Source organism: Lonchura striata, chromosome 1 (genome assembly GCF_050655825.1).
Source record: "Lonchura striata isolate lonStrDom1 chromosome 1, ASM5065582v1, whole genome shotgun sequence".
Classification (NCBI taxonomy): Eukaryota; Metazoa; Chordata; class Aves; order Passeriformes; family Estrildidae; genus Lonchura; species Lonchura striata.
Window position 1 is genome coordinate 66,090,496 of NC_140703.1, and position 24,592 is coordinate 66,115,087.

At 39.1% G+C, this 24,592-nt stretch overlaps 2 protein-coding genes across 5 annotated transcripts in view; one reads left to right on the plus strand and one right to left on the minus strand.

Moving 5' to 3' along the window:
* Nucleotides 1-39: 39 nt before the first annotated feature.
* PROSER1 (proline and serine rich 1) lies at nt 40-23,184 on the plus strand. Of its 2 annotated transcripts, none has more exons than XM_021526618.3 (13): nt 40-569; nt 3,604-3,669; nt 4,370-4,438; nt 4,889-4,983; nt 7,593-7,686; nt 8,159-8,269; nt 9,011-9,094; nt 9,983-10,061; nt 12,269-12,364; nt 12,487-12,531; nt 14,841-16,599; nt 17,255-17,402; nt 18,719-20,381. In XM_021526618.3, exons 1-13 carry the CDS (start codon nt 525-527, stop codon nt 18,839-18,841), a joined length of 2,814 nt encoding a protein of 937 aa, XP_021382293.3. In that variant the 5' UTR covers nt 40-524; the 3' UTR covers nt 18,842-20,381. The 2 variants fall into 2 exon arrangements, with proteins under 2 accessions (XP_021382293.3, XP_085434741.1); XM_085578615.1 differs by lacking the exon at nt 18,719-20,381 and adding an exon at nt 21,417-23,184 and having other exon boundaries at nt 43-569.
* Nucleotides 23,185-23,715: 531 nt separating this feature from the next.
* The window catches only part of LOC110468582 (complement C4-A), a 52,500-nt gene continuing 51,623 nt past the window's right edge, over nt 23,716-24,592 (minus strand). For all 3 annotated transcript variants that reach the window (XM_021526622.3, XM_085578590.1, XM_021526623.4), the window contains one exon: nt 23,716-24,045. In XM_021526622.3, coding sequence (XP_021382297.3) covers nt 23,907-24,045 — 139 coding nt within the window. In that variant the 3' untranslated portion in view covers nt 23,716-23,906. The remainder of the gene's footprint in view (nt 24,046-24,592) is intronic.

Consider the following 24,592-nt stretch of genomic DNA (forward strand, 5'->3'; position numbering starts at 1 on the left):
CGGGACCGGCGGAGGGAGTGCGCTGTCTGTGGGCTCACGCCGCTCCCGGCCGCCGTCCTCACCTGGCCCGCCCGCCCTGGGGGCCGCCCGCGTCCGCCCCGGCTCTGCCCGCCGCGATCGCCGGGCGGCGGCGCCGCGAACGATGCTCTGCGGGGGCGCCCCGGGCCGCGCTGCCGCGTGCTGAGCGGGGCGGCCGCCCTTCCCTTCTTCCCTTCGCTTCCCCTCCTTTCCCTTCCCTTCCTGCGGCCCCCGCGCCCGCCGGAGCGCCCGCGGGACGCGCGGGGAGCGGGCGCACCGGGCGGCTCCCGCAGCGCGCCTTTGTCTCCGGGTCCGCCACCGCAGAGGCGGCAGCGCTCCATCCTCGGGGCCGAGGACAGCCCCGGCCTCCTTCCGTGCCCGGCATTTTTTATTTATTTATTTTTTAAAGTATTTTTCTTCCTGTATGCCCAAAGACATATAGGATTTATTTTGTTTTTTATCACTAGTATTATTTCATCCACGTTTAAGTGTCGGCAATAATCAGAATGGATAAGAAATCATTTGAAACCGTGCTGGATGAAATTAGGAAGGTAAATTCTCGTTGTGTGTGTTGGTTTAATCGTTTGGTGATGGACTATAGGACAAGGAGTGATGGCTACAAATTGAAAGGAGGGGGATATTTAGCTTACATATTAACAAGAAATTCTTAATTGTGGAGGTGGTGAGGCAGTGGAACAGGTTCCAGGGCTGCCCCAATCCTGGCAGTGTTCAAGGCCAGGTTAGATAAGGCCTTGGGCAGCCTGGTGTAGTGGGAGGTGTCCCTGCTTATAGCAGGGGTGATTGGATCTGGATGGTCTTGAGCCCTCATTGGAAATAAGCACCTGGATAAAGTTACTGCAGCATTTTCACTTCAAGGAGGATGAGGAAGAAAACCAAGCATGTCTTATTTGAGGGGAAGGGCTGCGTTTGCTTGGCCTGTGTGGAGACAGTGAAGTAACCACCTTTTATCCACTGGTTTAGGAGGTACAGTGCACAAATAGGACGTGAGAACACTGATTTCTGAGCTTCACTCTGTTGTCCTTGTTGAAAGTCATGTCTCCCGCAGCTTGGGAGTGACTGCACACCTTTCTCTGGGATGTCAGTCCTGCGTTTTGATGTGTGCTCGGAGCTTCTTTAACTCTTGTTTATAAACTCTCCGAACAAAATACTGCAAGTTGCTGGGAGAAGAGGTACAAACCTGGGCTTCCCCGTGTCTGGCAGGGCTCTGGTTTCTCTCTGCACGGGGTCCTGCTTTTAACAGGAAAGCGCGAGGTTAGTGGTTGGCACACTTCCCTGAATGGTAGAAGGAGAAAAGGAGAGAAAAAATAAATCAGGACCTTGGAGATTAACGTTTCTAGTTTTGCCTGGGAAGCAGAAACCTGTGATGTATTTTGTTGCAGTTAAGATGTAACTTAATGATGTATTTTGTTGCAGAGGTTTTTTAAGTGTCACAGTATAACAGTTTACCTGTCAAAGCTATCTTGGTGTGACACTGAAGGGCTTGTTTCAGATGAGATTTCCTTGTGGCACAACAGCAGTCCATAGCATTTTTGCATTAAACAAGTTGTGTTGGTTTGTCTGGGAGATGTAGATTTCCTTTATTTGGACTCAGAGTTGAGTTTCAGTTCAGTTTCCCTTCGGCATGAGGCAATGATGGCTGCAATTTCAGTATTATTATTTTGCAACGTATTGAGGTATAAAACCCTATTGAGGTTTAAAACTGTTCAATGGAAGCCCCAGGGGTGTTTTTATTATTACAACTGCAATTTTTGCATAAGGTCATGGTCATAAGTTCTCTTTCATAAAACAGCTGACAACATGACAGTCTAAGATATTTCACAGTGTGGACTTCCCTCCCAACTTAAGAATTTGTGTGGAAAATATTGGGGCCACAGGAAAAAATCAAGGAACAACTAGCACATGAATGCTTTCTCTGATGATTGATGGTGGGAGGGAGTAATGTTTCAATTATATTACTGCAGTGCAGTCCTTCAGAAAATGCTCTGTGATTACTAAAGACTTCAGACAAAAGGGTTTAGGCATGTGATTGTAGGCAATTATGTTTCCTCTATGCTATCTGCTTGTATTCCTGTATTCCAACTTGCTGTTGATCTAAGGATCAGTGCTGTGCTCTGTTAATAATAGTTGTGCTGTTGTGATGTAACATTCATCGTCCAAATGCTGGTTTAGTGTCTTTGCTGCTATGTTTTTATTTAAGCTTCATTTCTAGCTCTGTGGTAGAACCACCTTTATTATGTGATTTACAAGTTTGTTGTGTTGGCATGTTCCATTTTCAGTCCTAGAGTTAGCAGGAACAATTATTTAAATGTCTTAATGTGTAGTTTACTTCTGTTTTCCCCTGTATAAATGTACAAGTACTAGCAAGATATACTTTGGGGGTTTTGTTTATTTGTTTCTTCTATAAATATGCAAAGCAGTGCTTTGTGTTTGTACTCTTTTTACAAAGTCATTCAGTTGTTGATTTAAGAAGGTAAAGTAACATTTGTTTCAGTAAAAAAATACATACCCGGCTTTTTTCCAAAACACATGAAGAGTAGGAAGGAATAGAAGAAAAAAATGAGCATGAAGACAAATTCTTTCTCTTCTGTGACTTTAGCGTGTCTGGTAGTCTTTGTCTCTTAATGAGGTACAGGAAGGAAGAGGGTTGCCTCAAATAGTATCCAGGTGGATTTCTGGGCACCTAGGCTGCAGTGATGGAGACCTTCGTGTCTGTCTGGAGGGTCAGGAAGAAAAAAGCAAGGGGTAGGGGTTGTTTCTAGGGCTGTTAGGAGGAAAATGGGAGTGGGTGTGTGAGTAAAGCTAAAGGTGGTTTGAGAATACCCGAGCTCTAGCATTAGACAGGGGACTTGGAAACTATGGAAGAAAGGTGTTTTCACCGGCTTGGGGCAGGAATTCAGCTGTTAGCTTGTACCTGTCATGGAGGGCTGGGTATAGGGGAGGGGCTATTAGACAGCTCATGTGGTTATCAATACAACTGCCTTGCCACAAAGTCAAAAGGCTAGTGTTGCATTAAAGTACTGTGTTTTGTTTGATTGGTATGACTGCATGTTAAAATTTGCAACACATAACGATAATGATAAGACAGTATCCATCTCTGGACCAAGTTTTGTTGTGTATTTAATTCTGTCTGTATAGACTCATTATCCAATTTCTTCATAAATTCACCAAAGTAAAATTCTTTGTCAGTTAGTTTACAGGGGCCATGCAAAGCGATTGCTTGAATAATCAACTGTATTATCTTGTTTAAGTTGATGTAAATCATTGGAGCAAAAAGAAGAGTCATGATGTTCTCTCATCACAGTTATAAGCAACAACAAAAAAGCAAAATCAAGTAAATAAAAAAATGAGTATTTTTTAACAGAAGAATTAAATCACATCTTCCTGCTTTTCACTGTTCTCAGTTACCTAAGAAGTACATTGTTACTTCAAAATGCTGCAGTGTAATTAATGCAAATGTCACTTTGTAGGGGCAGATTTTAGAATAATATATTAGCAGATGGTTGTGCTATAATTATAATTTTTGAGTCACTAATTATGCATCCTTTTTTTTTCTATATCTTTTAGGCTGTATTGACTGAGTACAAATTAAAAGCTATTGAATATGTTCATGGATACTTTTCCAGTGAACAGGTAAAGTCAACACTGTTATGAGTTTAATGGGAGCTATTGTTTTTGTATATTCAGTAATACAAACTGATTGTCTCCAATCATACTGAGGCTGATCATATTAGGTTTTCATATTTATTGAGGAGATTTAATTCCTTGTTATTATATCAGCATGGCACTATTAAGAAGAGTTCCAAGTTGTTTTGTCATCAAAATCACTGCATTTTCATTCCTTTTGTGTCTGGAAAGCTGTATAAATTTGTTGTAATGCAGTTTAGAATAATTTTGTGTATATTGTCTAAATAGGGATCATGTATAGCATAATAATATGTAGATTTTCTTCTTCCTCTTTCTTTACCTGCTAGCTTTTTTTGGTGTATGTTTGGGATCCTGGTAGTTGATAAGCTTTTTCAGAGATACTTGATTTTTTGTTGTTTTACTTACTAATACAGTGGTCTTGTTATTCATATATGCAAATATATGTCAAAAAGTAAGTATTTAAAACATTTCCATGGAAATTCTTTATCTCATGACAGAATTTTTAGCTGCCTACTTAGAAATAAAAAGACGGTTAGATGCTGGTAGGCACTGGCAATCAGACATCACAGACAGATGTTTTTTAGCAGTATACCAGTGTGCTACAGAAGTGGGAAGGTCATATTGATGTTATTAACATGCATTTTTAATATATCTGAAAGATTAATGGAAGGTCTTACTGTTGCAGGTTGTTGAATTACTGAGATACTTCTCTTGGGCAGAACCACAGCTTAAGGCAATAAAGGCTTTACAACATGTAAGTTCTTGTGACGTGATCTCGTAGAATAAATTTGCTCTCTTACTGTCATTTTAATTTTATGACACCTACTTTCCAACTCATGAGTAAATATATCCTTCAAAATCTCCAAAGTTTCTTCTTCATCTCCTTCAGTGGTACCAAGCTATGAAATTTCATACTTCTAATTGGGGTATCTTTTCTGACTAAAGTGACTTTAACTTTCCTGTGTATGGAAAGATGTAACCCTTTCTAACTCTTTTTAATTCTCCTGATTTCTTTGCTTTTGGTGAGTGCTTTTTGGAGGTGCTTGTTCATAATTTAGCATATAGTCTCCTTCCCAATGGGAGGGAGAGGCTATTAAAAGTTTACTGGAATGCACCATATGAAGCTGTTACTGAATTATATTCTGAGTTTAAAATAGTTGTGCTGCTTTATTTTATACACACTTTTTTCTTTCTTTCTTGTCAGAAAATAGTGGCAGTTCCAGCATCAAAAATGGTTAATATTCTCAACTGCTTCACCTTCAGTAAAGATAAACTTATTGCCCTTGAAATCTTAGCTTCGTAAGTATCTCTTCTGCTTTGTTCCTTAACTTGTATTGGTTTAGCTCATGTTTAAGGATATAAAACTTTAGATCTCCTAGAAGGAAGCACTGTGCTTGGTTAAGGTAAAGCAGAAATCCATTACTGATGGGGCTGTTTAAAAGACTAATTAGACACAGATGTTTTAGAAGTAGACATAAGGCTGAGAGAATTGGGTTTGTTTGGCCTGGGATGAGTTGGGGTGCTCTAATCGCAGCCTTCTGGTACCTGAAGGAGCCTGCAAGAGAACTGAAGTGTAGTTACAGGACAAGGGGAATGGCTTCACACTGAAAGAGACTAGGTTTAAAGTGGATATTAGGAAAAAATTGTTTGCTGTGAGGATGGTGAGGCATTGGCACAGGTTGCCCAGAGAAGTTTCTATCCCTGGAAATCTTCAAGGCCAGGCTGGATGGGTCTCTGAGCAACCTAGTCTAATAAAAGGTGCCTCTGCTCACCTGAAGGGGCTTTGGAGCTAGATGATATTTAAGGTCCTTCCAACCAATGATTCTACAATTGTGGAAAATTCCATAGTTCATTTGAGTCTTGTGCTTGCTGCTATGTGAACTTCTGCCTTCTAAGACTGGCATGTTGGTGATGCTTTTACTGTGGTCTTCAAATGTTGTAGAGAACAAAGAGTGTCTTAAGCTTATTTCTCTGCTCACTGAAATCTGGAAGACTTGAGACCAGGAAATTCTGGGAATTTAGCCTTTTTTGCAAAGTCCTCTAAATATATATGTAGAAATGAAGTAAGTAAATGGATCTCTTAAACTAATTACAGAGAAAATTGGGGTTTTCCTAGTGAACAGAGCTGCTTCAAAGGATCCATTACACATATTTAAAATGGAACTCTTCTGCTTGGTTCAGGGGATTTGTTTTATAAAGTATTGTTCTTTTTTGGGTTGTTTAGGGTTTTTTTGCTTTATGCATATCTGTCTTCCATGTGAATGCTGTGTTAGTGTTTGCTTAAACTTTCTGGGACATATAATTTCATGGTACAAATATCCATAAAACAGTTCAGACTGCAGATACAGACATGATTTTGCTTTAGGAGTTGAGCTTAAGGAAGGCCACGTCGGTGCGCCTAGTCTATTTCAGACCAAAACAAAACAGGGTAGCCAAAGGAAAGTTACTGGCACACAAGGCTAACCTGTTGCCTTCTCATAATGAGACTGGAGTTCTTGGAATCTTCATTTGCTACACTTCAGCTGATGTTGGGGAAAAGCACAATAACTAATAACTTCATTGGCTGTCAGATTTCTACAATACTAGAACAAAGTAAGGGAGTCATGATTACAAATCCTATCCCAAATCTATGTGCTGCTTACTTCATTAATCAGGAATAGTGAACAAAGCTGAAAGATCATTCACATTTTAATACTGTTCTTTGAGGTGTTTTTCATATCTTCATTCAATGTTTTGCTGGATTTAATTTCTGTCTAACATTCTCCTTTGAGGAGTCCTCCTTTATGATGCTATATTGTATTTCCAGTAGTTTAGGTGACACAGGTAATATTAGATAAGAAGTGCTAGTAAAAAATTGGTCAGAATTTTGAGTAAGGTGGGTAGAAGCGGGCATTGGTCTCCTTGTAGTCACATATCTTGTTCTCTGTGCTGTGTCTAGTGTTGTTTGGGGAAGAAGAGAGAGGAGGAGTGCCTTTTGGATAAATATGAAGGCTTTCACTAGTTCTGCAGAACTTAATTTACTTTAGAATTAAAAAGATAATTTAATTGAAAACTTGTTTTTCTACCAGACTAGCAAGAAGCAGTGGCAAATTAAGTAGCTGCTGGTTTTCTGCTGTGCTACGAATTGTGTGTTAGTAGTAATTAAAGCTTTCTAGTGAAGTGTTGATGCCTTAAGTGTCAAGACATCACTGTTGTGATGCAAAATTCATTTGTTCTACATATTTACTCTTGCAATAAACTTTAGCTGTCATCATCCATTGTTCCGTACTGATATTTAGTTCTAATAGTTTTACTTACAGGTATGAAGTCCATATTTAAGCCTAGGATTTTTACTTTAATAATAATAGTAATACTATGATCTGAACTAATTACAGTTTTTTAATGTGCTTTTGGGTAGTGGCTAAGTGTGGGTCACTTTTCAGTGGTGCATTATTGAAGCAGTGTGACTCCCCCCCCCCCCCCCCCGCATGGGGAATAACGTGCTCTGATTCTATGTTGTAGAAAGCTGAATAAATCGCTTTTATTAAGCTAAATTATATTAGAACTATATCATACTAAAAAGATACTTAAGAAAAACATGTGACTGTCTCCAGACAGTCACAACACAGCTTTGACTTAATTGGTTAATCAATCTGAACAACTTTCATTGGTGTCCAATTAAAAAAAATCACTCTTCGGCAACCAATCTTTATAGCACATTCTACATGTGCTGAACAACAGGAGCAGCAAATAGAGATAAGAATTGTTTTATTCTTTCTCTGAACTTTCTTGCTGTGTCTTACAGCTTCCCAGGAAAAGTCCTGGGAGAGAGAATCATGTCTCTCTGTTTCAAGAATGTGAATACTAGGGTGCATTGTTTCAGCTTATGCAAATGGGATGGCAGTAATTGTCTGTCAATGTCTTTACAGCAACATTGTTGATGCTCAGAATTATCGCCTGATTGAAGATCTGTTCAGAATTAATATGTCAGAGAAGAAAAGATGCAGAAGAATTCTCGAACAGGTAATCGAGATAAGCTAATTTATGCCCTTGTTTCTGTTAGAATTGTGTTTGTATCCTTGTGGTCATTGTAGGGCCAGGGCTTAGCATGAGAACTTCTGGGAGCTACTAGTGTGAGACAAGCTGAAACAAGCAACTGCAAAAAGATAAGAGTATGTGCAACAAAAGGAGAAGTTTTTGTCTGGCATTAGGAACACATGGAAAAAGTGACACGGAATTTCAACCAATGCTGGAGGAAACAGTTTATGTTTTGTTTTAGAGAACATCAAGTTCTTAAGCCCAAGTTCAGCCTAAGCAGAGGGGGACTTTGACAGAAGTTTACACTATTTGGATTATTTGGATAAGACTTGAGACACAGACTTCAGCTGTTTTGTGTAGGTTGATTCATGCAGTCTAAATGTTATAAAACAGTAACTAGTTTCTTTAGATCATTGAATTTGATAGCAAATAATGTTCTTTCTTGATTATTTTGCAGGCTTCGAAAACAGGTTGTAAAGCTCCTCATGCTATGATATCATCCTGTGGCATGATTCCTGGCAATCCTTATCCCAAGGGCAAACCAAGCCGTATAAATGGAATTTTTCCAGTAAGCATGATCCTATACTTTTGCTTTTCACAAATGAACCTTGATTTTAAGATTCATTGTAGCATAACCAAACCCAGAATTCACATATAGGGAAGGAGGAGTGGAATCAAAACCAAAGTGTATTTGTTGGGTTGGTTGGTTTGTTTGTTTTACCCCATTCAAAATTTATAGGGAACTTGCATTATTTTTATTTGCCCATTCTTTCTCTGCTGCTTCAGGTAAAGATTACCTGAACAATGTCATAAATAAGACATTGTTCAAATCAGGAAAACATTGTAAACTCCAGCAGTATTTGGCAGAATCAGGAGAGGTGTCAAGAGGCTTGCTGGTAAGTTGATAAAGTGACCTAATATGGTTGCTACAGTACTACTGCTAATCTTAGTGTGTCTCTTAAGCATGTCAAGCATTTCCTGTGAACACTTAAGAGACAGAAAAATCAACTGAAATTAATGTTAGCATATCCACAAGTCAAAATGCAGAATTCCATCATCAACACGCGCTATTTAAAATTACTCTCTTTACAAAACCTCAGTGTTACAAACCAAGCTATTGGAATGCTCTTACTCATTTCTTTACAAGCCTAAAACAGTTAGTTGGGTTAGTTTTTTTCCTGACAAACATGGTTACTTTTGGAATTTTCAAGAACTCAAATGTGGTTCAGTAAAAAAAAAAAAAAGGCAGAAATTGTACAGCAAGATTTGCTTCTAAATTAATGCTTAGTTTACTTTTCTTTTGTTTCAGGGAACCCCTATCAAAAAGGACACAGAAGAATGTACTAATGAAGGAAAGGGAATAGCAGCTCGTATACTTGGACCATCCAAACCGGTATGTCTAAAAATTAATAAATAAATGAAACTTTAAAAATCCCCAAAACAATTATCAGCCAATTCAACAAGGCTTTGTGATAAAATACTGTTATGTTGCAAGAAGACTATAGAGCAGCAATTTAATTGAAGCTGTACTTTTGTAATGAATATGACCTATTATTTTTTATTTAATTTGAAAATGAGCTCTGGTTTTTCTGTAGAGAGGGAGAATTCTCTACTGGATACAGCATACGTGCTTTTGAAGACAGAATTTAAATTACAGTAGCAGAAGAGAAAACTAAAAGCATTTTTGGTAATCCATCATGAGCTGCTCTCTGAGGATTTCTCACATGAACACAGAAAATGTCTCTGTCTTTGAAACTTGAATTACAGCAGTGTCTTAGAAAGAGGTTCTTGTTTTTTAACCCAGCTGATCTGTATTTCACAATTTTTGAGCATATGGGACAAACTTTCAGTGAACCTGTTACTACTTTGAAATGTTGTCCAAATGTTTTACTATCACTTCTATTATTAGATATTTCCCACAAAGCTGTATTATTTTAAAAACATAGTTACCTTCAGAAATATTTGCTAAACCTCTAAAATGAGAAGTCAGTCCAAGACTGCAGAGTATGAGAACTGCAAGGCAGAAAGGAGCTCCCTTTCCCACTTGTGTGCAGTTTTTTATTAAAATCTAAAAGTATACTAGTGATGTTTGTTTCACTCTTTTCAGAAAGAGTGAAATACTTACAGTCACTCTGGATATTATGAAAAAAAATTAATATCACCTATATTTATAGTAAAGAATGCCTGTCTGTAGTAGTATCTGAATGTTAGCTTTCTGTCTGAGAAACATTAGGTAATGCTTTCACTATTGCTTTTTCCATTTGTTTTTTTGTTTATGTAGGCTCCATCAACGTACAATCCACACAAACCTGTTCCATACCCCATCCCACCATGTCGGCCACATGCAACTATTGCACCAAGTAAGGTTTCTATGTGTTATAGCTTGATCCTATTGTTCATGCATTGCCTTTTAAGTAATGTGTCAAGTGTTGGTTTCTCTGACCATGGTCATATTTGAAATTGGCTTCTGCTTCCTGAGCATGCTCTAGGTACTGGTTTCTACCTTTTCTTTCATGACAGCAGAATTGATAAAAAGAGGAATATATTGACTTCTTTTTCCAGCAGCCATAAGAAAAATTCACAATCCTGTTCTGATGACAAAATATTTAATTTATTAGAGGCATTGTGCATATTAGACAAGACAACAAGGGCTTTGGCTTTGTTGTAACATTTGGCCAAGGCTTATGCTTTGGCTTGACAAATCTGACTTGTTGCTGTAGAACCCCTCTTGGGATATGGTCAGCCACAGCCCTGAATTGGGTGGAACTATGTAGGAACTTGCTAAAGGGCTGTAATCTTGTTTCTCACTTGCCTTCAGCTTTACCTTCTGGCCATCACAATGGAGAGTAAACAGTTTCCTAAGTAGATTTCAGCCTCAGAAGGGAAATACTCACTGCTTTTTCCTGCCATTGCTCTATTTCTAGCCTAGTGCCTTAAGTAAGATTGAGCCTTTATTCATAAGCTCCTCTCTTTGCTCTGTTGCATCAATTGTTAGACTCAAGACATTTTTGGAAGGGGGCAAGGCAATTGCCCTTTTCTTTGGAAGAAAGCTTAGAATACTTTAAGTAGTCATATTCAGGTCTGGCAGGCAGCTGAAAGCCTCTTCTAATACTGAAATTCTGTACTGCAGAAGAAGGAGTGCTCTGGTTAGGACTCTTGCTTTTCACTGATGTTGGGGATTTCAGGGAGTTGATAAGAAAGTGAAGCAGAACTCCTAGCAAGCAAGCTGAAGGTTGTGAGTCATCTAATCAACTTGATGTCTTAAAGTCTTTTTATAACCATTTTAGAAAAATTGGCATTACTAGTGCCTAAACTAAGACTGATTATTTATGCCCAGGAAATGACTTGTTCCCAAGAAGCTGTACAGAAAATTTGCAGACTAACTCAAATTTATATTGAATAAATCCTATCCAAAGTATCTTAAAGCACAACATTTGGCCTGTGGCAGGATAGAAATATTAGTACAGTTTTAGGATATGAAAGAGCTTTTGAGGCAGGGCCTTACTAGGCTGCAACATGTTTTTAAAGAAAGCTCTTGTGACAACAGAATTCAAAACTGGTGAAATTATATGTGTGTGTATGTATTTGGTGAGATTGCAGATGCTGACCTGGAACTATTGAATGTGATTGTTTTGAGTCAGTGGTAATGAATTGTGTTCTGCCTCTTGAACATTTCCTTCCTGAGTAATGCAGTGATTGTTAGTTGCTTTTTTGATTTTCAGGCAAGAGTTGTTGTGCACAAAATCTTAACATCAGGTGGAATTACTATGAAAGTATGAAATGAGAAAGGACTTTTATATGACAAATTAGTGCACTTTCAGTATTGTTCAAATGCTACCTTTTCCTGTGAAGCCCAAGTTCTTATGCTCTTAAACTATTAATTCAGGGCCACTCTGAAATGTGTTTGTGTTCCTGCAATTTAAATTCACGTGTTTTATCAGAACTGTATACCACAGCAATACAACAGTTTCAGTTGCTCCAAAAAATAACAGAGGAAAAATGTATATTTAGTATATTGATTACAGTAAGAATTTTATATTAAAATACTTTGCTAACCCACTTGAATTTCTTAACATTTAAAGAAATATTGAAGAATACTAAATTAAGTATTTGAGAAGGATTGTTTTTTCTCTGAATTTTCTGGCTAGTGTTAAAGGATCATGGTTACGGATATGTGTTTGGCTCCTTTGTCTGGCTTTTATGCTGAAGAAGGAGTTGCAACAGCCTTTAAATTAAGAATAGGAAAGGAACCAGTGATGCTGCAGACATTGTATCACTCCTCCCCTCTGAGTTTTTTCAGGCAAAATGGAACTGAAAGGAATTGAAACCTGACTTTTTCAGGCTCTCTTAAGATAATTGCCCATAGTACAATTTGGATCACAGCGCATGCCTTTCAGGCAGATGTGCAAAAGCCAACATCCAGCCTGGGTAGTTAACTGTCTAGCTCTTTGATGAAGCAATGTCTTACAGTCTTGAAAATATTTTTTAAAAAGTGAAGATGCTTACTGGTTTATCTAGATGCAGGTTCTTCTGACTACAGGGATGTGTATTGCCTTTGTTATTTTAGGTGCTTACAACAATGCTGGCTTAGTTCCAATGGCCAATGTCATAGCTCCAGGCTTACCAGCTCCTCCACCATACACTGCTAATCAAGTGGTATCAGGTAAAGCATGCATATCTTTAAAAATATTCATGTTGCTTTTCCTGGTTCATTGCTGGGAGTGGGATCATTCACTGCTGGAGTTTCATTTGCCTTTCAATAACAAACTGCTGTTCTCTGTTTAGAAAATGAGGACCTTTCCAGCCAGGCAAAACCTTCCCAAAATCAAGGTAAATTGCAAATCCACAGGGGATTTTTGTGTGTATTGTATCTTTGTTATATGTTCAGAAAATGTTAACTTGTTTAGTGGGATCTTCATAAGCTTTTAAGTATGCAGTCACTAAATATTTGGAATAGAATCTCTTGATAGTGTAGAAAAAAAAGTCATTAGACATTTGTACTTAAAAGCATTGAAACATTAAGATTCATTCTTTTGTGTTAGCTTATCAAAGTTTTTTATATTCATCATTATATAAGTATGTGAGAAATGGTGCTAAAAACTAAATCAAAATACCCTTTGCAATGTCATGCATTTAAATACTTGAGTAAATCTTTGCAATTTTTGAAATCCTTTGCAATGTCATGCATTTAAATACTTGAGTAAATCTTTGCAATTTTTGAAACTCTGGACATCTATTGGAAAACTCATTGACATTTTAGTCTTGTAAATGAGTTACAATAAAAAGGTAGGAATACAGGAGAGATTTAGAGATTTTTGAATGTCTTATCCCAGAGTGTTTGATCCAGCTATGTCTACCTACACTTTTGTCTTACTCTGTAAGATCCTGTTCTTTTTATCAAGACAGCTGTGCACTTTTTATTGTTTTTATTTGTGTGATGCTTTGTGCACTTAGTACAAAGCATAATAATAAAGCCCATTAGGAATTACTTATAAAAAGGCTTTGATAACACATTATGAGATTTTACAAATACAAACTAAGAATTTACTGACCATTGAGTCAGGCATATTAACAAATACTGCAAGTAGATAAAATGACTGTGATAAGTTTAGCTACTGTAAATATTCCTAGGGACCCAAAAAAAATTATGTTTTGTCTTTCCTTCTCTATGTCCAGGGATGGTTCTACAGAAGTGTTTTGAAGAATCACTTCATTCTTGTATACCCCTCTCTAAGTGTGCATGTATTTTTACAAAGTTAGTTCACACAGCTAAATGAATACAGTGTAAGGAATGAAATATTCTCTTAGGAAGAAAATTCAGCTCTGAGTTCTAGTACAGCTGTATTTCATTCATGATTATCTTAGCTGTCAGGATTAAATAACTGTGATCTTTAGGAGTGTCTTCAGCTTGGAAATAGCATGAGAAAAGAACAATCCAGAGCTGGGCAATCTGGGGTTTTTTTTGAAAACAGTATGTCAGAAAAATAGTTTTTTGGCAGATTTACTTGTTTTTGATTTTCAACATACATAAAATAGGAGTTTGTCATATCAACTTAGGTCCAAGATTTTAAATAATAATTTTCTGGATTTGTGTGTAGAATTGTGGGTAGAAATCAGGCAAGAGAGACATGTAGGCTGCTAGAGTTATGGGTGGTGAGTTTGACTGGTTGGATGAGTGTCTTGCTTACATTTGAACAGATTATTCCAAAAGTAAAATAAAGCACAAGGGTTGTTTGAGAGGAATGATTTATTAACATATTCACGTTCCACAGGAAACTAGAGGCAGGCATATCGAAACTCTTGACATGCCAATATTCATAAATGCAGCTCCTTTCCATTAACCTTCACCTCCCCATTGACAATGTGCCTGTTTTCCTGCAGCCTGACTGATGTTACTAACTTACTTTGTAGGATTGACACAAGCTGATGCTTTTAGTGGCAGGTGCTTGCCTTTATTACAGATACCTGACTAAAGATTCCTAAAAATACTTGTTGAGAAAGTCAAGTGCCAATGTTAGTCTAATACTGTAGTGTAATACATGAATTTCAAAGTGTACCTTCTTAGAATCAAAATCTGAAGGAAGCACAGTGAAGAGAATGACCTGATTTTGAAGGAAAGAAAACTACAGCACCTGAAATCAGCTTTCTTCAGTTGTTGACTAAACTTCTCTGAAATCATGATACATTGAATTAACTGGTTCTGAAGGAAATTCTGACCTTCAGTGAGAGTGGATGCAGAGGAGCCCAGGTGATCTGATGCTGATGGAATATTAGATCTGGTTTGGGTACTGCCAAATGTTAGGGACCAGAGGGAGGGTGTTTACCTGTGTCACTTAGATGTTCTTACAGAGTGCATTTGAGTTTCTAACTGTTTTGCATGAGATCATGGAGAGGTAGCAGGTGTCACAGAGTGTTTTTAAAAAGGAGTGTTAGCCCACATAGTGTATAATTTGTGTGATGTGTTTGTGTGTACCTTTTTGTTTGTTTTCATAGGCTCTGCTGTTCATTGTTTATATGTAGACATTGTGTTAGCTATTGCCTGTGTATCATATTTTGAAATGCTGTATAAAATGTTTTTGTGCTGATTTCAAAAATTTCTGACAGTTTCAAGTATTCTTACTGGTCTTGTTTCTTTGCAGCTTTTTCTGCACAAGCGAATCAGCTCTTTACTCCTCATGGTTCTAATCCTTCAACACCTGCTGCTACTCCAGTCCCTACCCCATCACCTGTCAAGGCAATAGGCCATCCATTAGCACCTGCAACTCCACTCATCTCTGGGATGAACATGTCTACCCCTGTCCTTCCTGTTTTCCCAGGACAGGTCTCCTCTTCCATCCATACATCTCAGCCATCTACCCCAACCCCTACTGTCATCAAATCCCTTTCATTGCCTGGTGTTCCCGTCACATCTGTTCACAGTGCAACCTCTACCCCTATCCCCTCAGTTTTTTCCGGGCTGGCTTCTATCCCTGCTATGCCAGCTCCACAAGGTTCTTCCACTCCATGTGCTACACCTGCACCCCCTGAAGCTTTTGCATCTGCTGCTACACCATTTGCTGGCCTCCCGTTCTCTGCAACCTCTTCAATTGCTTCTGCTAATAATCCTGCTCCGTTGTCATCAGTCTTTGCTGGCCTCCCTTTGTCCTTGCCACCCAATGCCCAAGGGATTTCTAGTCCTGTTCCATCTACAATTGCTAATTCTCCTGCCACTACCATTCCTGGCTCACTGAGCTTGCCTAACCCAATTTTGTCTGTCTTAAAGGGATTTCTGACATCAAATGACACTTCATTAATCAATTCATCTGCTTTACCTTCTGCTGTGACAAGTGAGCTTGCTTCTTTATCTGCTCTTTCTAATCAAAACTCTGACCCTCCCACTTCTTCTGTCAACAAATGTTACACTCCATCTGTCACCCCCAACACACAGCGTTCGTCCACACCTGGGCTGGCTATTTTTCCAGGTCTCCCATCCCCATCTGTAGCCAATTCTAGTTCCACTCCTCCCACATTGCCTGCACAGTCACCTTTAACCACTTCACCATCAATTATGCCAGTCAACTGTGGCTCATCAGTCTCCCTCTTGCATGGCACAAGTCCTACTAACCCTGAACAGCAGCTCTCATCAGCCCCAGCTGCCACAAATATCCCAGTTCTGGTCAAAACAGAGCCCATGAGTCCTACCCTGTCGGCCTTCAAAGGTCCTTCTCATTCAGCCAGCCCTTCTCATGGCACTCTAGGACTGTCAGGGCTCGGGCGTGCGTACACTTCGGCAGCTTCCGTGCCCGTCAGCTTACCCAGTTCTCTGAATCCAGCGCTGTCAGGGCTCTCCTCTCTGAGTGCTCCTCTGAACAACTCCAGTTCTCTGGCTTCCATTTCCCTCACCCCACATGGCTCCTCTGCTCCCATTGCCCCTGTGTTCAATGGACTTCCTCCTTTCACGTCTCTAACCAGTAACTTTGCTTTTACTGGTAACCCAGCACTGACCCCTCCCGTCACTCTGCCAGGGTCTCTGTTGGCCACTCCGGCTACGAGCGCTTCAGCCGTGTCCGCCCCCCATGTGAGTTCCACTGCTGCCGTGCTCTCAGGACTCGCCGCCTCCGCAACAGTCTCTGCTCCACCCTTCTCGCTTAACTTGTCCAGTGCTGTCCCTTCCCTTTTTTCTGTCACCCAGGGACCTCTGGGATCATCAAACCCATCCTTCCCTGGTTTTCCTGTCTCTAACACACCCTCTGTCACTCCTGCTCTCCCTTCTTTCCCTGGCCTCCAGGCATCTTCTGCAGTAGCAGCAGTTGCACCATTGCCGGCAGCTGCCACAGCCCCATCTCCAGCTCCGGTCCTGCCAGGGTTTGCCTCGGCCTTTAGCTCAAACTTCAACTCTGCACTTGTGGCACAGGCTGGGTATGTTACTGTTTTTGGAGGAGGTCAGAACTATTTCTTTTTCTCTTGAGAAAAACACTGGTTTTATTTTAGGTGTGTAGACAATATTTTCACTCATACTTACTAATTGCAGATAGTTTTTAAAGTTAGTTCACTACTAGATTTCCACTTGTCTCTAGAAGCTAATAGGGTAGTGACTAAATAGGCTGACCTCAATAGTCTCTGTTACGACAGTCTTATCCAGTGAGCTACTCAATGGTTTTGTTTCCCAGATAACGATACTTGGCACCTCCTAGGCTTTTACAAGAATGGATTCCATGTGGGCATCCATTAACACACACAGGTAATAGCAGACAATATCTTAGATATTTTAAGGAAGTAGTCAGCATAAATTCTCGTCTCTAAAGTTTTTTTTGTCTGCGAACTGTCAACACAGTTGAGGTACAAAACATTTTGAGTCCCCTTAGGTGTATTCCAGACAATCTTGGTTTGTGTATATATGAATAATCTTTAGGTGGATAAAGACTGGACTTCAGTTTAGAAATTCTGGTCTTTATGAGATTTAGAAAAATAACTGCTTTTGTAATTTATGTAGACATAAGCTTATAGAGAGGGAAACAGAATAAAACATGGTGCAGATGTTCCTAATAATAGCCTCATTTTGAAATTCTTTCAGCTTGACTTCTGGACTGCAGACACCAGGAAATGCAGTTTTTCCTGGTCTTTTATCTCTCCCTGGTATCCCTGGCTTTCCCCAAAGTGCCGCACAATCTTCCTTACAGGAATTGCAGCACAGTGCAGCTGCACAGTCAGCACTACTACAGGTAATGTGTCTATTTGTTAATAGTGTTCTGCTTCCAGTGTTCTCTTGAGCACGTACTTGCCTGTTAACTCCTTGGGATTAGTTTAAGTCAGTAAATGATTCAAACCCTAAATGTGTGAGAACTGATTACAAGGATGATGATAAAAAACAACTTGTGCTAACTTCTTACACAAGGCCAGTGTACAGTGCTTCATAAATGAGATTAAAACCTTATCTAAAACTCTGTAAAATGGGGAGAAGTAGAAGAAAAGATAATGAAAATTAATTTTTTGCTGTGTTTGTGTTAAATCTAATGAGCTGACCATACCATTCCAAAATTTGTGCTCAGTTCCAGTCTGACATTTGAATAACTTAGAGATTTCTGTGGACTGTGTGTTGTGAGTTATGTGCCTCTGCACATGTAATCAGATTGTCTTGAATGTGTGTCTGTTGTGGTTATGCCTTTCCCTTGATAGTTTCTACAAATAGAATTGTAATATATGCTTGAAGTAGTTTTGGGTAATGTGTGATTTCATCATCTCTTGTCCGTGAAACAGTTTATTTCACCCATCAACCTACATAAGTTAACTGAAACAATCATCAGACTTGTAGTTATATGTTTAGCTTGTCTTTTAAAAGCTTGTCTTGTTAAAAACAGCCTCTGTGCAGGTTTTTGTAAGAAATTTGATCTTCTGTACATGGTCCTAAAAGAGAGAACTGAGTGTCTTTGACTAAATGCTTTCTCTCTTCTGTGACACATCAGTTGTTGAAATGGAGCATGTGTCTAAGTACTGTTGAGAGTGCAGCGTATTGTCAGACACCTTCTGAATATCAGGGGATCGGAAGAAGCAAGTTACTTCATCTAGGCTGTGCTTTTGCAGCTCAGGTTGTTCTGTAGAAATGTATGCAGATTGCGTTGAGAACATAATTGTTGTTATTTATAAGATCCAGTCACTAAAATTAACACTTATTTACCTGAGCAATGAAGAGAAGGAAAGTTCAGAGTCACTAAAGTAATACAGCTCCTGATTGAGATGTGCCTTCCAAATCAACTGGTGCTTACTCCACTGGAAAGTAAATGCCATTAACACTGCTCTATTTTCCCCCTTAATCCAACTGCTTTTTTCATTCTCTGGTATTTCAGAGCAATAGTTGCACTACAGATTAACATCTTTGTATAGATGCCTTGCTCATCTGTATTCTTTGCACACTTCAGATTATAATCCATTTGTTTTGGCTTGAGCAGAACTGGTATTGTGGCTGAAATTTTGCTTAATTTAGATTTTTGTTTCCTTGTTTTTATCAGTGCTGTTTCCTAACTTCTTATCTTCCTTAAAGGCGCATTCTGCTTCTGCTCTGGAGAACTATACAGCTCAGCCTGAAGGTTTTGCTAACTATCCATCAACACCAGGAACACCATTTTCATTGCAGACAAGTCTGCCCCAGAGTGGATGGCAGTAAATACCAGGCATTTCTAAAGACTGCAGTGTTTGCTTGACAGAGCCTGATCCTATTCATTTTGGAGGCTGTCTCTGCGATAGTGGGAACATGGTCTGAGCTGGGGAAAGAAAGGGAAAACTTGAGGGTAAAATGTTTCCAGGAGGCTGTATCAGATATCAAACTTAATTTATGAATTGCATTCATTATGATTCAGGGTGTGATCCTGTGAATTCCTGAGTATCATTTACTCTTCTTTAATTTTAAGAGTTAAATGTTTGGTGTCTTACAGGATCAGAAACATTCAAACGGATGTTTGTGTAAATAGGGCAATTGACTGTCAAGCTGAGTAGGGAGACCAAGTATATTTAATAGTGTGAGTAAGCACCTATCCTTCTGCTATGTATTGTATGGTATATGTGGTTAATATAGACTGAGATCTGGACTGAAACTAGACAATTAAAGCTGTAGATGACCTTTTGTCTAGAAGCACACTTCTTGTGTGTGTACAAATCAAGGTCAGTTTATGGTTTCTAAGATGTTTTCTTCCTATGTATGAGGATCTCCTGTTAGCATCAGCAGTATGTTAAGGGGAGGGTTGGTCAGAGGTGTGGGGGTTTTTCTTATGCTTCGAAATACTGTCATGGGCTTGCTGCTGAATTGAGTACTCCTTTGTCTGAACAGGAAAGTTAGGAAATTATGCTGTACTGTATTTGGATAGAAGTGGATTATGTTTTACTGGAGTATGGTTTAGCTAGCTGAGAATATGTCTTTCCAAAGTACATAAAAACATTTTAACTTGCCTCTAAAATAATGTTCTATAGTCCTCTCCTTTCCCCCAGCACCTCTCTGAATGAAATAATTGTACTGCGGATAGGCTGCCTATCTGGCACTTTTTGACTGCAGGCTTATGTGAATGTTTACAGACATGGGGCAAGTTCTTCTCTCCCTTATATTCACATACAAACTGGTTCTCTATATGCTTTTCAGCTATAAACTACAATTTGATGGTGCTTATCTTATTTTGTGAATATAAGTGGGAGCAGAATTTGGACCATGGATTTTTTTCGTATTTTTCCTTGGAAAACATACATAATTTTAAAGGTATATAGCTAAATTAACTGTTACAATGCAGTATATAGAAAGGTCTTGCTTTGTTAGTTAAATTGAGTTGTGCACTCTTCTAATAATGTCAGTATCTGTGGCAATGTGTAACACATCATTGAGTATCTTCTATTTAAGGAATGCTCTTGATCACAGCCTAGAGACAATAGAGGTGAATGATATTCAATCATGTGAATAAATTAAAATGTAGAGATACTACACTGTAGAAATGTTCTGCACCTAGAGTTTTACTTTTTTAAAGATTGATTCTGCTGGGAGATGTTGCTAATGTATTTTCTTTCAAGATGTGAACAAACTTTTTTAGAACATTAATGGAAATTGCTGTATTGGTTTTTAACATAATTTTTTAAAATAAAAAGTTTACAGTCATGGCAAAAAGGCTTTGCTGACTATTTGCATATTTACCTAAAATATGAATGAATAAACTTGTTTTTACTAAGATACTTCTACTGCTTGATCTTGCTTATGCTCTTTCTTTTTGATGCAGAAGTCTGTCCAAAATTATAGAATTGTCTTCCTACAGAGTGACATTAGAATTATGCTATTTAATTTTTAGATGAAAAACTTAAATTCTTTGATATTTTAATAATCAAACTTACATATTGTTAAATCTAAAAAAAAAAAAAATTGTGTTCTTACATCTTTTTATTTTGTGAAACCTGTTAAATTCTTATGGTTCTTCACTCTGAACTGCTCTTAAAATTGATATCTCTGATATTGATATCTTGACTTAAGAAATCTATGGAAGACATCTCTACCATCTTGCATTTTAATCTGCTTGTCCTTCTTTCCATAACTTTTTCTTTGTAGATTTGCAGATGAGAATATAAAGATAGAGGTATCTTATCAAGAGCAAATTGGCTTTTCTCCTCTGGATGCAAATGTAAACCAGTTCCAAGTCAGTAAACGTCTTGTAACCTTACTGAGGTGCTGAGTCTGACATCCTGTTTTAATCCTAGTTTCCTCATCAAGCAAATTTTGAACTAATTCATGTCACCCTGTAGTCAAAAGCAAGTAATAATGTGTTGTCAAAAAATAAGCACTTTGTGCCTTTGTTTCTAAAATATCTGTTGAATGGTCATGGGGTATGGGGATGGTGTCTGAGCACTGGACAACTCAGAGATGCTGAAGAGATTCAAGCCTTGTTTTTCCAAATGAAAACAGGTGAGAAGTAGTGAAATCCCGTTTTAAATGCTCTTCTCCTGAAGCAGTGTAGTTACTGGGTGTTGTCCATCCACTTTACCAGAGAAGAGTGTTTGATGCTCCCATCAGTTTTAGGCAAGTTAATAGGTTAAGAAGGGCTTAGTTGTAAAGTTCTTATATCTGGAATGGGCTCTGGTCCTTACTGGATCTTACTGAATCATACTGAGCTGGATTTTGTAAAGGAACTCTCCAGAGGTTAGGGTTAAAATTCAATTTTTAAAATATTTCTCCTGATGTAAAATTGTTTTTTATTAATTTTTTTCCTCCTCAGGAATAAAGTCCGTGTTCTGCATTGCAGCAAACTGCTGTGACCCAGCATTGGAATTTCTGAAGAGAGTGATTTGTCCTAAGCTCTTTCATGCTTACTTGAGCACCATTTTTAGACAGCCAAGGAAATGTCTGCTCCTGAGGCAAACCACCTTAAACTGAGCCTGTGCCGGGAAAGGGCTCTTGCAGTATGACTTTAATTTCTGGACTAATTGATTTTTTTCACTGTTTAAGTTGCCTATTACTGCTCTATTTTGTGTGTACCGAGGGCCTGCATAGATACAGTGTGGTGAAGTGTTCCTTAAAATAAAACCTTTTTTGCAACAATTAAGAACATACCAGGACTGTGTTTGCAAACAAGTTTCAATGTTTCTTGCAAGTGCTTTAATTGTGGCTGCAGTGAATAGGAAAGAAACAGTAATTTTCTGTCCTTTTCCTCTGGTTTGCAAATGAGTGTTGGTAGTTTGCCTGGCTCTGAAGGGAAACCTGCCGTAGTATGAATGTTCTGACTTCCTTGCAATTTGCCTTCCTTTCTGTATTAGAGGAGCAATACCTTTTTCTCTCATATTTACTCTGGTGGCCAAAGGGGGGCCTTCTGTCATCTCCAGACCTTCAGCTGTTGAAAGCTGATATGTTTCCATGAGGAGGAGCAGCAATATGGGAATGTTCCTACAAGCAAAAGGACAGTACTGTAAATCTGCTCTGTCCTGTCCTGTCTCCTTAATTTTGACCTCGGGAAAGGGAATGCCAGGCCTGAAGCAAGTAGGCAGAACCTGGGGCCAGGAAAAGATTAAGCTGAGAAATGTATAGGGACTGGCCAAAGCCCAGTGCATGGAAAAGAAAGTAGTATGGGCCTAAAGAGGTCAGAAAAAGGCAAATTTATACATACAACTGTTTGCAAATCTCATGTGGGGACTGCCAGATAATTCTTTTTTGCATCTTGGGATTTGTGCTGTTTACAAATGGCTGTGGATTAATTCTCTACAACTGGATGATGAGGTAAGTGGGAGAAAGTAGACATTGTAGAGACACTGTAAAGGACTGATGCCACTTGTAAATGTAGCAGTTGGTGCAGAGGAAGGTTGGAGAATGATGTGCTTACAGGTAAGCACCTGATCATGCCTGAGCCCTCATTGGGCTTTTGGAATGGAAGTTGAAGGCTTTAGCTATATCACAGATATAAAACTCTGCAGAAATAGCTGAACTGTGAGCAGCCCGATCCAGTCGTGTGATGTGGCTTCTAAGTCAGTAAGTTCTGCTGAAGCAGCTTTGAGCTCAGTCTTTGTGGCTGTGCTCTCTGTCACAGCAGTGCACCAGGCTGTTCAGCACCAGTGAACTTGCAGCTTGTAAACTGCTTTGTGTCAGAGCTCTCATGTGTTTTAATCTCTGAGTGGTCTGTAGTAATCTGGGACACGAGTTATCCACGTGCCCCAGTATAGCCCCAAGAAGAAAGTGTTAAGATTGCCCTGACTTTGATTTCAAAATTTTGAAAAGAGAAAAAAAGTGTAGCTTATGTTAAAATGAAACAAAACTAATATTGTGATGTTCCTGAACACAAACACAGAACACCATCTGTTTTACTCACCTCTATTTATAGTCACCTCAGGGAGCTGTCAATAAACAGGGCGCAGTTATATCTGTTAACTTTTAATATGGGCTGCTCATTTATCTGATGGTATAAACAGCTGTTTAAATTGTGGCATTCAAATGGTTCAGAATTAAGGTATTTTCAATAACTTTAATTTTGCTCTAAAATAAAAAAAAAGTATTGGCATGGTTTTGCATATTATATTTTTGCTTCTGAAATAATTTCTCTTGTCGCTGTTCACACATGCTACCCTGCTAGTAAGCATCTGTTCTGAAGAGGTGTGATCATACAGCTCAAATGTTTAGAAGTCAAATAATGCTGAAAATGCTACAAATGGCCTAAAATGAATGTCATCACATTTTTTGGAACATATTGCAACAAGCATGTCAATCCCAAGGTAACAAATCCCATTAAATTAACAGGAATTAGCAGACAACCTTCCACAAAATTCAGGTCCAAGCAGGAATGGATCCTGCATCCTACATCCAAGTAGGATATATCTTCAGGCATTTTCTTGGCAAATTTTGACTGAAAAATTTAATCTGAAGGATTGGTTGTTGAGCAATCCTGTTCTGATCAAATTTTGGTTCTGTATGGCCTCAGCCCCATGGCAGAAAAATTATTCTGTTTGTGGAGCTGGCACTTGCAGAATAGCTCAAGAAGACACAACATCTTGCTCTCTATTCCCAGTGTCAGGTACAATAAACATAGTAAGTAGTAGAGGAATTGCATTTTTATTGTATTAGCCACACACACATGCACAAGAGGATACCCCAATCAGTGAAACAGCAATGGAAGCAGCCCTGCAATGTTTCAGGTGCCACTGGGATGCACAGGATTTGCAGGAAGAATTCTGGCAGAAGGTACGCTGCAGTCCCAGAGAGATGTGGGGGTCAGAACCATTGTTCAGACAAGGCACAGGCTGTCAGAGGTGCTCAGGAAGTCCTGCAGGTGAGCACAGCTCTGCCGGCGCAGAGTGCTGCGGCACTCACTGTCCTCTGGAATTTTCTCCACCCAGGCTTGTGCATCAAGTAAGTATTGCATCCTGAGTGAAAATGGGACAGGTAAAGGTCAGTCATTATTCCTGACATGGAGCAATGGGAAAGTGTAATCCCTTAGCATCCCTACACAGAGGCATCTCTGAAATCAAGAGGTATACCAGCCAAGAAACTTGCCTTCACCAGCAGGTTAACTGAGCTTTCAGCAAAGTCTGGGATGTGTCAGTGTCAAGCTGGGACAGACCTGGCTGTACTTGTGTTTTGAATGTGTCAGGTAAGCCTGGGCTAAGTTTCCAGAATGACACAAAAGGCCCAAGTGCACACCAGTGGGACAGTGAAGGGAAGTTTAGTTTAAACAGAGTATACCAATGGTAAGTCATGTAACTTCCAGTATTTCGTGTTAACTGGAGAAGATGTTGGAGATTAAACCTCTACTGGGACACTCCAGTCCCTATCAGGCTTCTTCTGAAGAAGGCCACTGACCTAAGCACTCACTTTGATGTCATATAGAGATGGGAATGAGACTTTTTAAGGTTTTAGGGAGTGGTGCTAACAGCTTGATGAAGATCTCCTCCGTAGAAGCTTTCAGAGGCA

Excerpts from the sequence above, each read along its gene's own strand:
- PROSER1 (XM_021526618.3), top strand. The coding sequence starts at position 525 with ATGGATAAGAAATCATTTGAAACCGTGCTGGATGAAATTAGGAAG. Across the intron at positions 8,270-9,010 it reads GTATAAATGGAATTTTTCCA|GGAACCCCTATCAAAAAGGA; the intron begins GTAAGCATGATC and ends CTTTTGTTTCAG. Across the intron at positions 17,403-18,718 it reads CACAGTCAGCACTACTACAG|GCGCATTCTGCTTCTGCTCT; the intron begins GTAATGTGTCTA and ends TCTTCCTTAAAG.